The sequence below is a fragment of the Fulvia fulva genome, chromosome 4 (genome assembly GCF_020509005.1).
Source record: "Fulvia fulva chromosome 4, complete sequence".
NCBI lineage: Eukaryota > Fungi > Ascomycota > Dothideomycetes > Mycosphaerellales > Mycosphaerellaceae > Fulvia > Fulvia fulva.
The window spans coordinates 5,598,347-5,616,726 of NC_063015.1; the positions used below are offsets into that span (position 1 = coordinate 5,598,347).

General features: G+C 52.7%; 5 protein-coding genes across 5 annotated transcripts; all 5 read right to left on the reverse strand.

Annotated features, from left to right (window-relative positions):
- Positions 1-240: 240 nt before the first annotated feature.
- On the reverse strand, positions 241-1,947 carry CLAFUR5_05234 (uncharacterized protein; the record flags this gene model as incomplete). Its single annotated transcript, XM_047904382.1, has 1 exon — positions 241-1,947. The coding sequence occupies one exon, from the start codon at positions 1,945-1,947 to the stop codon at positions 241-243; it is 1,707 nt and encodes a 568-aa protein (XP_047761460.1).
- An 11,075-nt stretch (positions 1,948-13,022) lies between these two features.
- On the reverse strand, positions 13,023-14,783 carry CLAFUR5_05235 (uncharacterized protein; the record flags this gene model as incomplete). Its single annotated transcript, XM_047904383.1, has 1 exon — positions 13,023-14,783. The coding sequence occupies one exon, from the start codon at positions 14,781-14,783 to the stop codon at positions 13,023-13,025; it is 1,761 nt and encodes a 586-aa protein (XP_047761461.1).
- Positions 14,784-15,201: 418 nt separating this feature from the next.
- Positions 15,202-16,062, reverse strand: CLAFUR5_05236 (uncharacterized protein; the record flags this gene model as incomplete). Its single annotated transcript, XM_047904384.1, has 1 exon — positions 15,202-16,062. One exon carries the CDS (start codon positions 16,060-16,062, stop codon positions 15,202-15,204), a length of 861 nt encoding a protein of 286 aa, XP_047761458.1.
- A 657-nt stretch (positions 16,063-16,719) lies between these two features.
- On the reverse strand, positions 16,720-17,160 carry CLAFUR5_05237 (uncharacterized protein; the record flags this gene model as incomplete). The annotated part of the gene is made up of 1 exon (XM_047904385.1): positions 16,720-17,160. One exon carries the CDS (start codon positions 17,158-17,160, stop codon positions 16,720-16,722), a length of 441 nt encoding a protein of 146 aa, XP_047761459.1.
- Positions 17,161-17,449: 289 nt separating this feature from the next.
- Positions 17,450-18,298, reverse strand: CLAFUR5_05238 (uncharacterized protein; the record flags this gene model as incomplete). The annotated part of the gene is made up of 1 exon (XM_047904386.1): positions 17,450-18,298. The coding sequence occupies one exon, from the start codon at positions 18,296-18,298 to the stop codon at positions 17,450-17,452; it is 849 nt and encodes a 282-aa protein (XP_047761462.1).
- Positions 18,299-18,380: the final 82 nt, after the last annotated feature.

Genomic DNA, 18,380 nt, shown 5'->3' on the forward strand with positions numbered 1-18,380 from the left:
GACGCAGTTTCCATGTCTCAACTCCCCGATCTGTTATTTATGCCTCCATAGCATGCTTTATGACCCTGTGCTGCTCAGTCTCAATCGAATACTTCGCAAAGTTTCTCGTCCATCGTATGTCAGGAGCTCCTCAACATGCCATAGAGAGTCATCATGATCACCGCGATCTGCCCTGATGGCTCACAGTCTGCAAGCTCACTCGAGCCCAGCTTTTCTCCAAGGAAATACTTTGCACTGCTCTCAGCGGCGCTCGTGCGCAGCAGCGAATCCACTGCCATCAACCACCTCCAAGCCATTACTCTCGAGATCCAACGGTGCAGACTGGCGGCTCTTTCGCAATGACTGTACCATCAACGGCGCAGCGCTTTGCGACGACACTCGCTTCCCACCGATGACCTTCGCTCCTGCACCAGACCGCGATGAGGGCGACCGGGTCGTGTTGTTTGATCCGCGGAAGCGGTCAGGTGGCGGCACGTTCTCCATGGCGTTGAAGTAGAAGTCTGAGAAGGCTTCTTCTTCGTAAGTGCCGGGCGCAGCACGATGGCTATGACCGCCGCCCAGCGACAGACCTGCTATGATCCCACGGACCTGACTACTGGGGCGCATCGTCTCAGGGCGTGTAGTGCTGCCATTTGTGAAGTCTTGATGCGAACGTGGGTTGGCAAGCTGGGGCACATGATGCCGCGACCGCGACCCGTTCGTTGAGAGCCTGAGAATGACAGGTGCTCTTCTTGGCGTCTTCGGGACGCTATCAGCGACCTGGTCTTCCTTGCTTTCCACCTGGGAAAAGATTTGCTTCTGTCTCTTGGACTTCGTCACGGGACCAGACTTTAGGCCGTCAGCTGCCTCTGCTGCCAGAATGGCGTTCAGCTCAGCGCGGAGTTTAGCAGCCGTGAAGTCGCGATCCATGATAGTAATACCGTCGCCATCCCATTTCCGGTCACCCAAAAACACGAGCTCAAGCCCTGACAGCTTGTACTTCTCGATCAGTGCGTCTTCGATCTGGACGCGGGTTCTTGGTGCTCTGCCAGCAGCTATCTTCGCGGTCTCGTAGTCGGTATAGATGTATGCAAAAGAAGCTGGAGACAGAAGCATGTATCCTTCGAAGGCGTAGTCCTTGGGGGCCTCGGTAACGGCCAGAAGAAAGGTGCGAAGCGCTTTCTGCGCTAGTCCTGGTCGGCGATATTCCTTGTCGATCATGAACTCTGAGATTGCGAGTAGCTTTCTTCCAGCGAGGCGAAGTCGTCGTGCTGGGCTCAAAGCCGGATCGTCACGGATCTCGCCTTCCTCCAGAAAGAACATCTGCAGGTATCGCTCCAGCTCGGAGACCTCCTCATTTTCGTCCGCATGTGTGGCCAAGAAGCTGCGTGGGAACTGCTTGCAGTCCAGGAGCTCGGCGATCCACAACTCGTTTCCGTGGGCGTCTCGGACTTCCTTGTCGACGATCTTACCTTCGCAATGGCCGACCTGCAGACCCTCTTCGGCAGCACGCTCGAAGAGAAGTTGGCCGTAGTAGTTCTTGCAAGACTGGAAGTCTGGATGCTGAGAGACATGCAGAACACACTTGAACGTCCAAAGCTTCTCCTTGTACGGGACCTTGCCGAAGCGAAGCGACGATGTTGCCAGATCTCCGCTATAATCATCTTCGGTCGCGGTATCGGAGCCGTACCTGTTGGTACTACTGTCTCCGTCTTCTTTTGTTAAGACTATGGGCTGGTTTTGCTTCTCCACAGAGCTCTGACTTTGAACAACTGCCGGGGGAGCCTTGCCTGTGTTCGGGAAGTGCGCTAATGATGGCGCCTTTCCAGTATTCACAGGCCGTGCCGGTCGAGTGGTTCGAGCAGGTCGCCCAGTGGCTCGTTGCGTCGCCCGAGGGGGGTTGCGCCTGCTGGCAGTTGGTGCTGATTGTGAAGAGGCGATCCGCTGAGAACGTCTGAGGGTCGACATCTCCTCGTGTCCCACTCTCTAGCCGCTATTGAAGACATGTTAGCAGAAGACTTCTCGGATATCTGAGCTCGATCGACGAGGACAACGGATGAAGACGAGTGTATGTGTATATCTGACTGTCGCTTATTGTAACGGGTTATACATGGGGTTTCTCAAGTGCCTAGATGATATGAGAGTAACTATATAGATACATATTTCATTAAGCTGTTGTAGTGCCCTTTGGCCTATGCAGCTATGCTATCTTGTTTTCGTATGTACAGAGGGGAAACCGTGTTGGTGAAGACCCCTCCTCCTTCCCGCCTGTCTTTTCCCCCTGGTTGTCGTCTTAGATTTCCCTTGTTGGGGGTACGCCAGTGTCATGGACCTGCCCTGATGACTACCCTATCTGCAACCCCCCTAGCTTCCGCCTCTTGTCTATCCACTCCTCCGTCTCGCTAGCGAGGCTAAACTGCTAGAGGTATCCCTACTGTAGTATCTACCGAGAGATTCGGCGAATGTTGCCTTTGTCTCTAATGATTGACTTGTAGTCTCTCCTTCCCGCTTAGTGCCTCCAATTTCCCCTGCCTCTCGCCCACTACGGGCATCGTAGTAGCATATGTTCTGGGTTTTACGATAGGTAGCCACACTGGCAGGCTGGGCTATAGATGTCTAGTACGCGTCTCCTGAACAGGTAGGCCCTTAATCCAATGTGTTCGGACCTGATTTGGATGGCTATGCTTGCCTCGGCCCTTATCAGGTCCCTATATAGCTGGTAATTGTGTCTCTGGAAGGCTCGGAGTGCTATCGGGCCTGTTGTCTTAGGGGGCTTCCTTTTCCAGTCCTACTCCTATAGGCAGCTCGCTATCTATTCCGCTAGGCTTTGGGTCTTAGCCTTGCTCCGGCCGGCCTAGCGAGTCCTGCGCTCCTCCTCTTTTCGTGCTAGCCATTCGGTGCTTGTCTATACGGCCGTAAAGGTAGTAAGGTCATCCTCTTTTTAGCTTGTCCTATGTCCGGCCCCTCTCCGGTAGCGGCTTTCTATCTTATTCTTTACCTCCTAGATCGTGGTTTGTACTAGGTAATCTGTCGTCTTTACCGCGTATGGAATTCTCATTCCCCGGATGTATTGGCCGATTGGTAGTGTTCCTGTCTCCATTTCTACCGTACTTGTTAACGTTGTCTTGTATGCGCCTAGTATCCTACGTAGGTTGCCTACGCCTCCTATTCCCTAAATCTGTGCCCCGTATAACATAGCTAGTCTGACGATCGCCTTATATATTACTCTTGCCTTGTCGAATGTTGCTCCCTATATAGACGCTGTAAGCCTCTTTATCGAGGCTTCGTTAACTTGCGCTCGACTCTAGGCTTTCTTAATCTATACATTCTAGCTTAGCTTCGGGTCGAGCCAGATCCCTAGTACTCGTAGCTCCGCTGATGGCTTAGTCTCGTAGCCTTGGATTCTTACCGCCGCCTCTATATTGTAGTGTGTTCTCGCTTTACTGAAGTGTATAAGTTAGTACTTTTTAGGGGCGAACCGGGCACTATGCTTCTTTGCCCACTCCTCGTATTTCTTGTGCCTATCTTTAAGGAGGCGACAGTTCTCTTCTGTCGAGTGTGACTAGGCTAGAATGTTTGTGTCGTCTACGAATCCCAATGCTAAGGTTTACGGAGAGGTAAGTAGGGGGATTAGATCAGACATAAATATCAGAAACAGGATAGGGGAGAGAGTAGATCCCTAAGGTATTCTAGCCTCTGCCTTCACCGGGTCGGACGTGTACCTTCCTAGGACTAGGTATGTCGTCCGTTCCTAGAGAAAGGAGTAGACGAACTTCGTTGCCTACTAGGGGATGCCTTTCTACTGTAGGATATATATTAGCCTTTAGTATAAGACGTTGTCGAAGGCTCCTACGATGTCGAGGGATAGTAAGGACGCCGCTCGGTTCCTACCGTAGTGCTAGAGGGTCTGAATTTGCTCCGTAATTAGCTCTATTACTGTTAGTGTCGATCGCTAGCTTCTTCTCCCTATCTGTATTGCTAGGAGTACGTGGCTGTCCTCGGCTAGCTAGGTAAGTCTTTAGGCTACTATCTTTTCTAGGACCTTCCCTATCGTATTTAGAAGTACGATTGGTCTGTACGATTTGGGCTAAGTATAGTCCTCCTTCTATAGCTTACGCAGCACTACTATTATAGACTCTCTATACGGCTTCGGGTGATACCCTAGCCGTAGGCACGCGGTAAATAGGTTTATAAGGCTCGGCGCGATCTCTTCTCTACACTCTTTTAGTAGTATATTTAGTATCCTATCTAGGCCTAGGGCTTTTCGTCCTTTTAGCTTACTTATAACTCCTATTACTGTGTTAGAGCTAACCGCCCAATCTATGTCTAGGGGTTCCGGGTATATACTCGGGTCGATGTCCGTAAGGTCTGCCTCTACTTACGTCGAAAAGAAATAGTCGGCTAATACTTTTGCCTTGCCCCGGGCGTAGCCTAGGCAATCCCTTCGCCGTCTACGATTAGAGGGAAGTGAGGGATTTGTTGCTCTTTAGGTAGTCGTGCCTATTTAGTAAGTCTCTACATCTGTTCCGGGTTTTCTATAACGAGCCCGATCGTCGCTCTCTAGTCCTATAGCTTATCGCGTCTTATCTATGCCTTCTTCTCTTATGTCGCGCGACAGTATTGCTCCTACGTCTCTTAGGTGTGCTCCTTCGTCTACTGTCGCCTTACCCTTCTAGCCTCCTTTACCTTCGTAGAGTATTTAGGGGTCTAGAAGGCCTTCTACTACGTTAAGGGCCGGAGTAACGGCGTATATCGTTCCGCTACTTGCTATATGACCGAGGTAATCTGTTCCGCTGCTTGATCTAGCTAAGCTGTCGTCTCGAGTTCTCTATACTATGGTAGGTTCGCTATTAGGAAGCCTCTTATGTCGTCCTAGCGTGCCTTCTTCTAGTTACGGCGTAGTTCGCTTACTAGCTCCTCTATCGCCTTCACCCCTAGCGTCGTTTAGATAGGGATATAGTCTAAGGAGGCTTCTAGCGCGTAGTTCGGTCGGCATTAGACTAGTCTCTCTTCAAGTTCTCGTAATAGAAAGTATAGGTCGATTGTGCTTACACTTGTACGGGCCTTCTACGTCTCTGTTCCCTTTGGTGTTACTAAGGCCATTCCGTAGCGTACGGTTATATCTAGTAGCTTTCCCCCTAGAAACGCGTGCGGGGGAGTGAATTCGAGTCCCTACTATAGGTAGTGGAGGTTGAAGTCGCCGAGGAGTACTTACTTCGTGTCTTAGCTTAGGGTCTGCTCTAGGTAGGCGAGGGTTCCTAGTTCCCTACTCGTCCGACCCCGCGGTAGCGGGTTATAAACGTTGTAGATCTAGATAGAGCCTTGTGTCGTGTCGATCTAGATTAATGTTATGTCTCCTAGGTTGCCCTACTACGGTAGTATAACCTTCTACGACTCAAGGTCTATAGTCTTACTTACGTATATACATATCCTCGGGATGACGCCTCGTTAGCCCGCGATTACGGTGTAGTATCTCCGGTCATTATAAGTGGCTAGGAGTCTTACGTAGGGGTTGATCTATAGTTCCTATACCGCAATAACGTAGTGCCGTAGCGGGTCTAGCTCTTATAGAAAGTGGCGCTGGACCTTGTCCCTACTTTTGTTTACGTTATACTATACGATAGTGATGTCGTCGTATAGTATTATTCGTTAACCGTGAGGTCCATTTCCGTACTAACCTGCTATGTCTCCTAAGCCTATATCCCGCTGTCCGGCTGGCCCTAGAGCCGCTAGGGCGCCCTAAAGATTCGTATTTGGCGTAGTTCGTTAGCGGCCCGGTTAAGGTGTCGAGGCTTACCGGGAGGTAGATACGTTTGCGGTTAGGTTCCCTTATTCGTCTCTTCTACCCTCTTCCTTTTGCTCGGCTCGAAGCCCTTGTATACGGTAGGTCCCTCCTACTGTCGTTAGGGGTACCTAGCTAGTGTAGAGATCCCTACTTGTCTCGCTCGTTCTTATGCTACTATTCTAGCTAGGCATTGGTTTTGCCTTCTACCGTAGTATATAGATAGATAGATAGATTTGTCATTCCCCTGTTCTAGGACCCTATCCGGCCTATGTAGGTATATATCTATTGTTATGTACAAAGGGAAACCCGAATAGGTGAAAACCCTTCCCGCCCCCGACTACTCCTTGTCTAGTTTAGCTTGCCCTCTGAACGTACGTAGTCCATGTCACTACCCCGTTAGCCCCCGCTCCTAGCCGGTCTCGTCGCGCTGCGTCGTGTCCTCTCTTCCTACACTGTTCCTACTAGGCGGTACTGTTCTAGCCAGCCCTTCTCTAGTATCCAGTTCGTAATGCGCCGTAGGTCCTTAGCGTTGTTAAGAAGTGCCCTAATCGTCCGGTTCCTCGCCTTTGCCATCCACTCCCCCCTTCCTAGCGACCACCTCGGACAGACGAGGAGTGCGTGCCGTACGTTCTGGGAGCGATAGCCGCAGGGGCAGCTAGTATTCGTGTATCCTCGAACCTTCCTCTATGATAGGTACCCCTAGAGGCCGATGTGTTCGCTTCGCAGTTGGGTTGCTATGCTACTCTGTGCCCTCGTAAGGCGGTAGTGGATGAGCTTCGGGGGGTGCTTGACCGCGGATTTTGTAGCTGACCATTCCTTAGGTTGTCCCGCTGGCTGAGGGCGTCCACTATGCCCTACAACCTGGTTGTTCCACCTCTCTTTCCATAGTTGCTCTACAAACGATTTCTCACCTTCCCATTGTGTTGCTAGCTGTTCGTCCCTTGCCCGGTAGTTCGGCTCGCTTCCGGGTCGAATGCCCTTGTGCGCTGGTACTGATTCGCGGGCCCTTGCGACTGCACTGGCGATGACCTTCTGTACTGGGTACTGTGCCGACTTGCCTAAGTAGGAGGTCCGTAGTCCCTGGATGTATAGGTCGATCGGCGGTATAGCGGTCTCGTGCTCAAGCATCCTCGTTAGTGTCGACTTATATGCCCCGGTGACCTTCCTTAGGCATTGGTTTTGGATCTTCGCTAGCGGCGCGACGAGTCCCTTCGATAGGCAGGCCCTCTCGCCTAAGGACCACACTTGGCTGCCATAGGTAAGGACTGGCCGTACAATAGCCGTATATAGAAGTCGTGACTGCCGGAAGTCCGCCCCCTATATAGACGTAGTGAGCCTCTGGCATGATGCCATATTCTGTTTAGCTTTCCGTAATATTGCCTATACGTGCTTCCTCTACCGTAGCGCCGGGTCCACCCATAGTCCGAGGATCCTGAGCTGATTTGCCGGGTTAGTCGTGTGCCCCTGTATCTGGATAGAAGCTTGTATATTGTGGAACCGTGGCCGGCGCGTAAAGTGTATCAGATTGTACTTTTCTGGGGCAAACCGAGCCCCGTGCCTCCTAGCCCAGTCCTCGCAGATCTTGTGCTTCTCTTCTAGTAGCCTACAGTTCTCCTTAGTCGAGGAAGACCACGCTAGGATGTTTGTGTCGTCTACGAAGCCGCTCGCAGCGGTGTTCTGGGATTCTAGGGCTGGCAGCAGCGTCGCCATAGAGAAGAGGAACAGAATAGGTGCTAGCGTTGAGCCTTGCGGGATTCTAGTGTAGACTGCTTGAAATGGGCTTCTGTACTAGCCGACCAGGATCGACGTACTACGGTTTTGGAGGTAGGACCGTACGAAGTTGACAAGCCACTCAGGGAGTCCTTTCGACCTTAGGATGTAGAGTAGCCGCGGGTGTGACACGTAGTCGAAGGCTCCCGATATGTCTAGGCTAAGTAAGGAAGCCACCTTGTCCCTATTCTTATACCAGATGGCCTTTACCTGAGAGGAGATAAGTTCTATCGCGGATAGCGTCGATCGCTGTGGGCGCGCACCCATCTAGGTGTCCGGGAGTAGGGAGTGTTCCTCTGCCGCCTCGGAGAGTCTCGTTGCAACCAGCTTCTCAAGCGCCTTCCCAAGAGTGTTAAGGAGCGCAATTGGGCGGTACGACTTCACCTGCGTATAGTCTTCCTTCTGCGGCTTGCGTAGGACCACTGTCGGCGATTGTTTAAAAGCTATCGGGTGGTACCCGGTCTGTAGGCAGGCGTTGAAGATCGCTGCAACTGCTGGGGCTAGTTGATCTCTACACTTCTTTAGTAGCTCGTTTGGGATCCTATCCGGCCCCGGGGCTTTCTTCGCCGGCAACTTCCTTAGCACAGCGGCAACTTCTCCCTCGGACACCTCCTGTTGGACCGCGATGCTAGGGGCTAGGGGAGTAGAGCTGTTTATGTCGCTTAGATCAGCCTCGACTGGGGGCGGGAAGAACTTGCTAGCCAGTAGACGCGCCTTGGCCTCGGGGTCGCTAACCGGGCCACTAGGCGATTGTAGCGCTGGGATAGAGAAGGAGGGGCCCTGTGTAGGGTCCTGTCGGGCCCATTTCGCTAGCTTCCACATCCTCTCTGGCTTGCCGGCGATTTCTTCCACTGTGGCCCTCTAGCCGACTGCTTTCTCCCTTCGTATTATGGCTTTCTTCTGTTGGCATGCCTCCCTGTATACGTTCCAGGCCTCCTCGCTATGGCTGCTCGTCCACACCCGGCGGGCTCTCCTTGCTTCTCTTACTACCGCAGTGCACTCCGGCGTCCAGTATGGTTTGGACCATGTCGTTGGTTGGGCAAGCGGAACGTGAAGTGAGGTCGCTTTTCTTATTTCGTCTGTCAACCCCTGGACTGCTTCGTCTATCTCGTCTTTACTGTTGTATTGCTGCTGCGCGATCTGGACTAGCCTCTTGGAGTCATCGAGGTACGCCTGGATGTTGGCCCAGTGGGCCTTTCCCCAGTTTGGCTTAGGGGTTCCCGCTGGTGTGCGTTGTATCTGTGTCGCAATAGAGGTCCTGACTAGCATGTGGTCTGACGACGCCTCGAGTTCATGTTCGATCCCACAGTAGGTTACCGTGTAGTAGTGGCTATCTGAGATCTAGGAGAGGTCGATCGTGCCTTGGAGTCCCCCTCTCTTCCAGGTGCCCAGGTCCTTCGGGGTATTGAGGGCAATTGCGTTGCTCGCCATCAAGTCGAGTACTTCGTCGGCTATAGGGTGCGGCTACATAAGGCTTTCCTAGGAAGGGTGGTGTATGTTGAAGTCTCTACTACGATGTGGCACCCTTGTCTCTTGAGCGCACTGTCTAGGTGTCTGCAGACCCCTAGGTCGCGGCTAGACCTCGAGGCTGGCGGTTGTATGTATAGGTTGTGTATCCAGGTGCTACCCACGTGGAGGGAGGTAATATCGCCCCCGCCTTCTTCGTCTACGTAGTACACTACCTCCCAGTCGGATTCTAGTATGTCCTTGCTGACATAGAAGCACGTGCGGGGTCTGCCGTCGCCTCGTAGGCATGTCGTGTAGCCTGGTGACTTGCAGGTCGTTAGTCTCTTATAGTGCGGGTTAATCTATGGCTCCTGGATTACAAGGACGTAGTGGACGCGCGGGTCCGCCTCGTGTAGGAAATGGTTCTGGACTATATCCTTGCTATGGTTGACGTTATACTGGATGATGCTAAGCGTGTCGAGGCTAGTCATCGGCATCGACAATCATTTCCTCTGTATCGTCCTATGTCCTACTGCCCTGTGCGTCCTGGTCTACGCCTATCGGCTGTGTACTAAAGGGGAGCCGGGCCTGGTTAGATTCCCTCGCCGCAGCTAGCAGAGCACGTGGCCTCCCGTACGCCCTAGGTTACGCATCCTTTATATCGTTCTCGGCCCTAGGGCGCTTGTGCCCGACCGCCGCTAGTTGGTTCCGGTGTGGGCTAGCCTCACGGTCGCCGTAGAATCTTGGGGCGACGGTTCTGTTTGTGATTGCCTTGTTTTTCGCTAGTTTCCGCTGTGGGCATTCCGCACTATACGATAGGTGGTGCCCCGGACAGTTCGCGCACCGTCTCGTAGTCGATGTACAGTCCCTAGACATATGGTCTCCTGCACAGTTCGAGCAGGCCTGCTTGTTTGTGCACGTGTAGGTTTGGTGTCCATACTGTTGGCATTTGAAGCATTAGAGGACACGAAAGGATAAGGAGTGCTTTTCTACTGTCTTGAGGCTGTATTGCCAGACCAGGCCTTGTTCTATCGCTAGATCCGCCGCTTTCGCGTCTTGTAGCCATACTATTAGCGCCGAGGCCTTCTTGCCTTCTGGCCATTTCCTATGGAGCCAAGTCGCCTTCTGGATTGGAGAGTTAAGAGTGACCGGGTTGTCCTCTTGGAGAGCGCGTAGGTGACCCTGGTTGGTTGGGTCAAACTCCTTAGGCATGTCGTGGACTAGGATCGTGAATTGTTTCGTTAAGACCTTCGCTGATGCCGCAACCTTAGATGCCCACTGTGGCTGTGCCTCTAGGTGCCTCCTAGCAGTAGCAGAGCTAGTATAGATCTGTAGAGTGCCGTTAGACTGTTGGTTCACTGCGACCACCCCTAGTTGGTTGATTCGTTAGGCGAGCTCCTTGTTCGATAGCTTCGCAACTTCGGCCTGGTCTTCCTTTGCTACAATGCGGATCGTAACTGCATCGTGCGTTAGGCGGGGGCCTGGTATCGATGCCGCGACCGATGCCTAGCTATGGGGGTGTTGATTCCGGGTGGCCTTGCTAATCGCCTAGGACGTCGTCCTCATTTCTTGTTGCCCTCGGTGATACGACAGTACAAGCGCCGTGCGTAGCTGAGTGATCATTACCTGTAGAGACCGGTAAGGGAGCTGATCGTTAGTTTCCATACTTTTTGCGTCCTCTATAAGTTGCTGCCAGTTGTCTTAGGGGGGCTTCGCCTGTAGGGCCGTAGGCGCCGTTAGTGCCGTAGCCTGGGCTGCCATTTCCTAGGAGTTGCCTAATGTAGCTAGGCACCTCCGCGGCGTTTAGAGCTGAAGAAACAGGGTGAAGAGAGCTTCAAGCTGTCCAGATTGAATGAGGTAGAACTCCCTCAGTCCTAGGGGCAGTGGCCTGCTTTGTATATCGTTAGAATGGCCTTGATGAGAGCTTTCGAATGTGTCTTGTTTTGGCGTAGAGATCGATAGTTCAAAACCTTTAGTACTAAATACTATTACCGTAGTATATATACCTGCTCTCCTTTTTTAGGCATTCCCTTCCCTAGTGTAGGCCTACGTAGTGAGGACACCTTAGGGTCTTCTCCCCGCATTTTGGGGCTATATGGCCGTACTATTAGCATTGGAAGCATTGTAGTACCCTATAGCTGCTCTAATAGATCTCCGTGTCCATTCTCTCGTAGTTCTAGAATAGCCCATTGTCTAGTGTCTAGTTAGCTTGTTCCGCTGTCTCTACCTAGATAATAAGCGATGAATGCGTCTTCTCTCGGTCTACTGTCTTGTGTAGCCATGCCGCCTTCGTTAGTCGTACTCCTAGGGAGGTGTTCTAGTTCTATGCTTAGAGGTGGGGAAGGTCTTCGACCTTAAGTGTCCTAGGGACCCCGTGGGCGATGACGGTATACTGTTAGTAGGAGACTCGTGCCGACTTCGCGACTTTAGTAGTCTACTCCTTATAGGTCTCTAGCTTTCGTCTATTAGACTCTTATACGGTAAAGAGTCTCACTACGCCTGTTGCCTCTACCCTCGCTCTAACTACCTCCTTTTGGCCGATTCTGTCGACAATCTCCTTGCTTATTAGGGCTACGATTTCTTGTTTCTCCGCCGGATCAGTAATGTATAGGCGTACCGCCTTACTTGCCTTCGGAGGGGGTTGATTCTTGCCTGCTGCTACTATTGCCTATATAGTTGGTCTCTAGGCTGCCTTCTGTGTTGCTTGTTGGATTGTCTTCGGAATTTAGTTTGATAGCGCTTTTAGCGCTCCTAGTAGCTGTGCTATAGTGTTCTTATATGTCCGGGCTGGGTGTTCGTCATCCCCTAGCAAGTTTTCCGCCTCCGTATATAGGGTCGTCCACGCTGTGTTGTTTGTCGTTGGCCTCTGCTTTCCATGTAGTGGGCCTTGGCTTGTGTCCTGGGTTTTTTCTTGGTTTGTTCCCCGGTTTGGCTCTTGGTGCATAATGTTCGCAAGGCTGTGGCTCTCGTTGGTTGCCATCCTTCGCTGCTGTTCGGGGTCGCGCTTCCTAATTAGGCAGTTGTCCTCCGCAACTCCGCAACTCCAGGGTCTGCCTCCAGGGGAACGGAACCTCAGTTTTGGGGCTCTTTGTACCACGATTAGAGTAACTATATAAAAGACGACCAACCTTTTGGGCTGTTTGCTAGTACTCCGCCAGTCGCAGGTATGTCTTGGGAGGGTCTCGGCGTCAAAGCCGCTTCACAATGATCTATCCCTTCAGTATGATCAATGCGCCAACGAGGATGCAATGCCAAAAGAGATGCTGTTCAATGACAACAGCGGTAAACAACTTTGCCTTGGGTGACAAGAGGAACCAGATGGGCGTATCTTGCACGACGCGTTGAGTGTCATCTCGAGACTCGTGATCCGGGTAGAAAGATGCGGGCGCTAGTCTCAAACCAGCCGAAAAGTCTGTGCCAAAGTTGTAGGAGAGTACAGTCGTTCACTTTTGCACGCTTCTGATGCTTGCCATCAATTCTCCCCGAAGATCAACGCCATTCACAACACGCGTGCCTCAGGTGACAGCAGTATTACCAGTATGCCCAGCTATATCATCAACGTACATGTATGCTGCATGATCCGCTTCCAAAATAATGGACTACGACCACGACTTTGTCGCCACTCGCTATTCCGCGAGCGATGTGCGACCTTGCAGAAACAGCTGTCCCCCTCCGGACGACAGATGGTATTCGACTACATCAGAATGCTCGGCAAAGTCTCCGTCATCGCCAGAACACGGATGAGACATCGAAAGCATTAGCACATCATCCGATGAGAGCGGTCAACATGGCAGCTACAGAAGGCACAGCATATGTAACAGCACTTACCAGCAACATGAGAAGCATTTGAAGGGAAGATATGTGTAGGCGAGCGATACTGAAGCTTATGTGGCGGAACGAATGGCTTCTACCATAGAAAGCATTCTAACTAGTGGACATTACCTGAGATCGTGGTACTAACTTACTTTGCACCTTGCATGCAGCTCCAACCAACAAAACAGATTGACAAAATCAGCGGAACCTATCACTTACCTCTTCACACTTACCTCCCAGTCCTCACCATCCACTCCCTCACAAGCGCCCCATTAGCATTCCACTTCGGCTGCCACGACGGCTCAAACTCCTCACCAGTCTTCGGATGACTCTCCCACTCGATGAGATAGCTCTTCTTCGTCTCGTCGAGGATTCTGCGCGCTGGCCATTGGCCATCTTTGTCGACGACTTCGTAGTGGCTACGGCGAGGGTTCTGTTGAGAGAAGATGGGTGGTTTCTGGTACGTTGAACGTCGATCAGGAGTTGGCCGTTGAGCACGTGGAGCTGCAGCAGGGACGACCTGCGGGCGTTGTGGTGGAGCGGAAGCAGCGGCGGAGGCTTGGAGCTCCATCTCCGCTATGGCATTTTGGTACCATTTCCAACCTTGCGTAACCCATTCCTGGGGTGTATCCGATGTGATGAGATACACCTGGCGGTCGTGCCAAGGGTAATCGAGGCCCTGGCGAGGAGGCTTGGCGCCACGCTTGAGAGGTGTGTTCATTCGCTTCGATGGCGCTGAAAGGGTGAGAGATTGGGTGGCCTGGGTGATGTTAGTGATGTTCTTGTCGTTGAACGTACCTTGTGACATGTTGGCTGATGGGCGAGGTCGCCGCGGGACTGGCTTGAGTATGACACGATCGGCGGTTGATGCTGTTGGTCGGGTGATGTTGCGTTGTCGTGGGATGACTGGGTCTTCGTCTTCGGAGCTGTCTTGCATCGTCAAGTCCTGCGTGGTAGTCGATGCTGGAAGTTTCAGCCCGCCGGTCTTTCGATGCTTGTGAATGAGAGGCTCATCATCATCCGAGCTGGTGTCTTCATTCCTCAGATCCTCAGGAACAATCGGCTTCCCAGTAGGCCTCACGTCTGGCAGACCAGCCGGCACCGTGAGATCCCCTACCGGCAACGGCGTAAGCGGACTATCCGGCATATCCAAATCAAAAGCGCCCACCCCAAACATCGTACTCCTCGGAAGCCCCGCAGGCTTAGGATGCGGCCTGCCCATGACATAAATTGGCCCATTCGCCTTATCATCACCAGGTACAATAACCTCATACTCACTCTTCTTATACGCCCTTATAAGCGCATGCACCGTCCTCATGTACACATCCAACCCACCATTACACCCAATTGGCGCAGGCGAGAGCAGGAACAGACCCTGGAAGGAAAGCTCCCCGAGTCCGCTGTCGGCGTTGGCGAGATGAGATAGCCAGCCTCGCATGAGAATGGGGCCCCAGCCCATGCTGCGGTGTTTTGGGTCGGCGAGCTCGAATTCGGAGAGGTAGTGGTATGTATCGCTGTCTTTGAAGAGTTGGCGGTGGTTGTCTGGGAATTCGATCTTCGGGTGGGAGTGGGGGCCGACTTTGGTATGGGTTAGGAGCATGATTTTCTGAGCGTCGAGGAGGTCCTTGGAACTGCGTGGGCCATGGATGCCGAGATGTTTGAAGTGACCGTTGGGGAGGAACTCCGCCTGGAAGTTGGGGTGCTGCTTGTCGATGCCGTAGGAGTCGAAGGTTGCGAGCTCTTCGGCTTCGTCTCGTTGGAAGCGGCCGGTCTTGTTGGCGAGGCGATACTTCACATTAGTGATGTAATGGGTAGAGGCTTGGAACTTCTTGTCTTGGGTGACTTCTGTGCTGAATTCGAGGAGGACTCTGTCAGCGTCGTGCATTACTTTTTGGGTAGAGTACCCACGTGCGAGGATGTTGCTCTTGTTCCTCTTCGCGCGATGGCCTGTGTCCAGCCCGGCGGTCGATGCGCTTCTTCTTGGAGCCATGGGTTGGCTCGTAGTGTGCTGAGACTTGTTTGTTGGGGTGACTGCCAGCGTCAGTGAAGCAAATTGCGAAGAACTTACTGATATCTCTACTGCCTGAATGACTACCAGAGTCTATGGTCGGAGTAGTAGGATAGAGAATTCGCAAAATGAGAATAGACGGAAAGAATGATGAAAAAGTGGTAAACGCTGTGGTGGCAACGATATACTCTCGTAAACAAAGAAGTGTGAGATCAAAGAAGCAGCCATGCACTGGGACGAGAACAAAGGGTGTTTACAATGGCGATTGTCGACGGACGTCTGATCAAAGAAACATTGTACACTTGTGTATCAGAGAGAGACCAGCTAGCAATGTTGGTCGTGCGCTACCATGTTAGTTCGCCACTACATGAAATCGACGCACGTACCTGTTCGCTCACGACTACTCCAACGGACACGCCACACTCGTCCTAAACGTCGGCAGCGGCGTATTCCCAGTATACAGCTCCCCCATCTCATCGATCCTAGCAGCCCATCTATCAAAGATGACCTGCTCAGCAACGAACTTCTGCACCGCAGTTTCCGCAACCTTGTCAAAGACCTTCAAGTGATGCAATCGTCCTGGCACGATCGTATGGAAATGCTCTGCATGTCCGTAGCTTTCGAGCGTGGCGAGGGTCTTGACTCCTTCCTTCAACGTCTCGATAATCGGCTTGATCTTCATGGCGATGGCTCGGAAGGTGTTGAGGTAGCGGAGTGCAGTGGCCACGTCTTCTTCGCAGGGGATGCCGTCCCTGACTCTTTCTTCGAAAACTTGGAGGGTTTCGTGGAAGTCGAGGAAGGGTTGGAGGAATGGATCGTCATACCAGTATCGTGTCTCAATGCCGTAGGTGTGATGGACGATTGCCAAGTGAGTCTCATCTGCTGTCTTGGCTCGAAGCGTGAGGGGCTTCTTGTGGTAACGGATGCCGCAGTTGACGTAGTTGAAGACTGTGTTTTGAAAGCTCATCCTGGAGGTCTTGATCGTGGCATACAACTGCTCCTCGTGCTCGGCCAGGGTCAGCGCCTGGCAGCTCTCCTTGCTGCATGGTGTTGTGAGTTGGACATACCCGTGTTCCGTGCCAGTCCAGCCCTCATAGAAGTCGGAACGCGTGATTATGCAGCCGCTGGAGGTTGTGTGGACGTATTCTGCCTCTGTCTTGAGTCGTTGCACTTCCGGAGCGCGAATCGATTCGCAGTGCGTGCAGGAGTATGCCAGGACGAGGTCTTGATCGCTTGGGATGGGGTGGAGGGTGGCGGACATTCTGGCGCGTGATGTAGAGGGTGTGATATGTTCGCGGTGAAGTTGATCGTAAGGTCGAATGGTAACGAAGAGGGGGCAGATCCATCTGTATATTCAGTAGCATCACAATGGCGTTGTGCGTCGACGCGATTTGTTTGTTCCGTCTCGGACAAGGCATTGTCTCTCGCTTTTCAACTGATCTTCGCACCAGTGAATGGTCTGTTAGCCGATCCGATCTCACAGATATTATTCCAGGGCAGTGTCATACCTTCACTGCCACTTCAACAAGCGGCTTGTGTGTTCATCCTAGCTTCATTGCATCTTCTGCTGGAACTACTGAGCTCCCACAGCTTCGTCAAAGCGTGAACACGGTTGTGGGAGTTGCGTCAGATCTTAGTGCCTCTATTACCCACTCGTGCTGGGGCGTCTGCGCGGCGAAGCGTGAACTTGCACAGCTTCATCATGTTTACGATGATTCCCTAGAGACGGTGTGGTTAGCAGGATCCAGTGAGCCCTTAGAAAGTAGCGATTGCACGCCTGAAGCTCTACATACTCCTCCCAAACCTCCTCCCAATCCTTGTCGACACGGTACTCTCTCAGGATGTCCGCCCAGACATTTCCCACCTGCTGCCACTCCGCGTATCCACAGCCGTACCTCTGCGAAGCACGCTTTCCGGTTCAAGCCATCATGTCGGCAAGCTCGTTGCCCTCAACACCAGAGTGCGCCTTCACATACTCCAAGCGCACTTCCACGCCCCGGAACTCCAGCAGCTCAATCTCGCCGAGGATCCTGTTGACGATGGTGGCGGTCCTAGCTCCATGGTAAAGAGGCCGTCCCTCGCGGGCGGCGGTGATGCGGCCGCGAGCGTCGGTGCTTTCGGTGCGGAGGATAAACGTCTTGGTGTCGACGCAGTTGTCTGCCGCGTGTTGCATGGCGGCCAGGAGCGCCAGCAGCTCGCAGTCCACTATGCTCTGCATCTTGCCGAGCGACCAGCCAGCGAGCAGCCAACGACCTAAGGAGGCGGAGAAGAAGGCGTAGCCGCAGCCGCCTTTCTTCGAGGACATGTTGTCGTACGCGCCGTCGGTGTAGAGCGCTTGGGTGCGCGAGAAGTAGGCCATGGTGGTGGTGTTGCGGTTGGCAATGTCGTGGTGATGTTCTGGCGGACGGGGTGATATCGTACAATGGCGCGTGAGGCAGTGTGAAAGTGAGCATTTCAAAAATTGATAATACACATGGAAGAGCTATGGACAAGGATCAGGAGGCGGCGCTAGCAACGCTTCCCGTCGACAAACGCTGGCGTGCTGCAATCAGGACGGGCATACTACACTGCCAACATAGGCTGTAGACTGTTCGAGCATGATTGATTGATGGATATGAACGCGTGAAGCTATGGTTGTACTATGGATTCTATCTAGTGTTTCGACAGACGAGTATGTGAGGTTGTTGACCAAGGAACTGAAGTAACCCATAGATCCGTGCACGCCACTTCCACCTCACCGCCTGCTCGAAAAGCATTGTGGGAAGGATGCTCTTGTTCGCCCTCTTCAGCTGTCCACCAGGGACTTTGCTAGGGAAGTGGTTCTGCTGCACCTTGAAATCGCCATTGAGCTCAACTTGCTGCAGATACTGCACCCCTGTTGCCAGATCATCGTCCAAAGCGGAGAGAACCGCGACATTGGCACGCATGCTGCTCAATGTATGAAGCAAGACTTTGACGACCGGCGGCTTGATCATTGATGGGTTGCGCAGAACGCCAGTCCGCATGAGAAGGTTGACGATTTTGCGTAGAGGAGCGAAGAAGGGATCGTCGTCGACTCTGCGGCGTTCAATGCCGAACTGTTCATGAGTCAGCTCGCAGACTTTGTCGTTTGCACTTTTGGCTCGCACTGCTGGACCGATATTGTGGTACTCGTATCCAAGCTCGACGTCTGCTGTGAGGATGCCTCTTACGGTCTCTTCGGCTTGCTCAAATGCCGCGCACAGTCGAGCATTCCAAAGCATCGGGTCGATGTTCTGGCAGGAGGGACCGCCGCAGGGACCGGGAAGCTGGACGTACTGCGGATTGGTTTTGGTGAGGACATCGTCGAGTGATGTACCTTCTGGGCAGCCGAGCTTGGTGAGGTGGTGGGATGCTAGGACGGGGTCGTTCTTCATGTCGTTAAATTGTTCTGCGCTCAGCATGCGTGAGTGCTCGCAGGTGGAAGCGACCAGCACTTCTGCTGTTTGGATGACTGCTTGCATAGGATTGGGCTCCATTGAGTTTCCGGGAAGAAGCCAAGAAGAGCAGCTCGGCTTTGAGAAGGTATAGTCCACTTACGAACATTCCACAGCAAAGGGC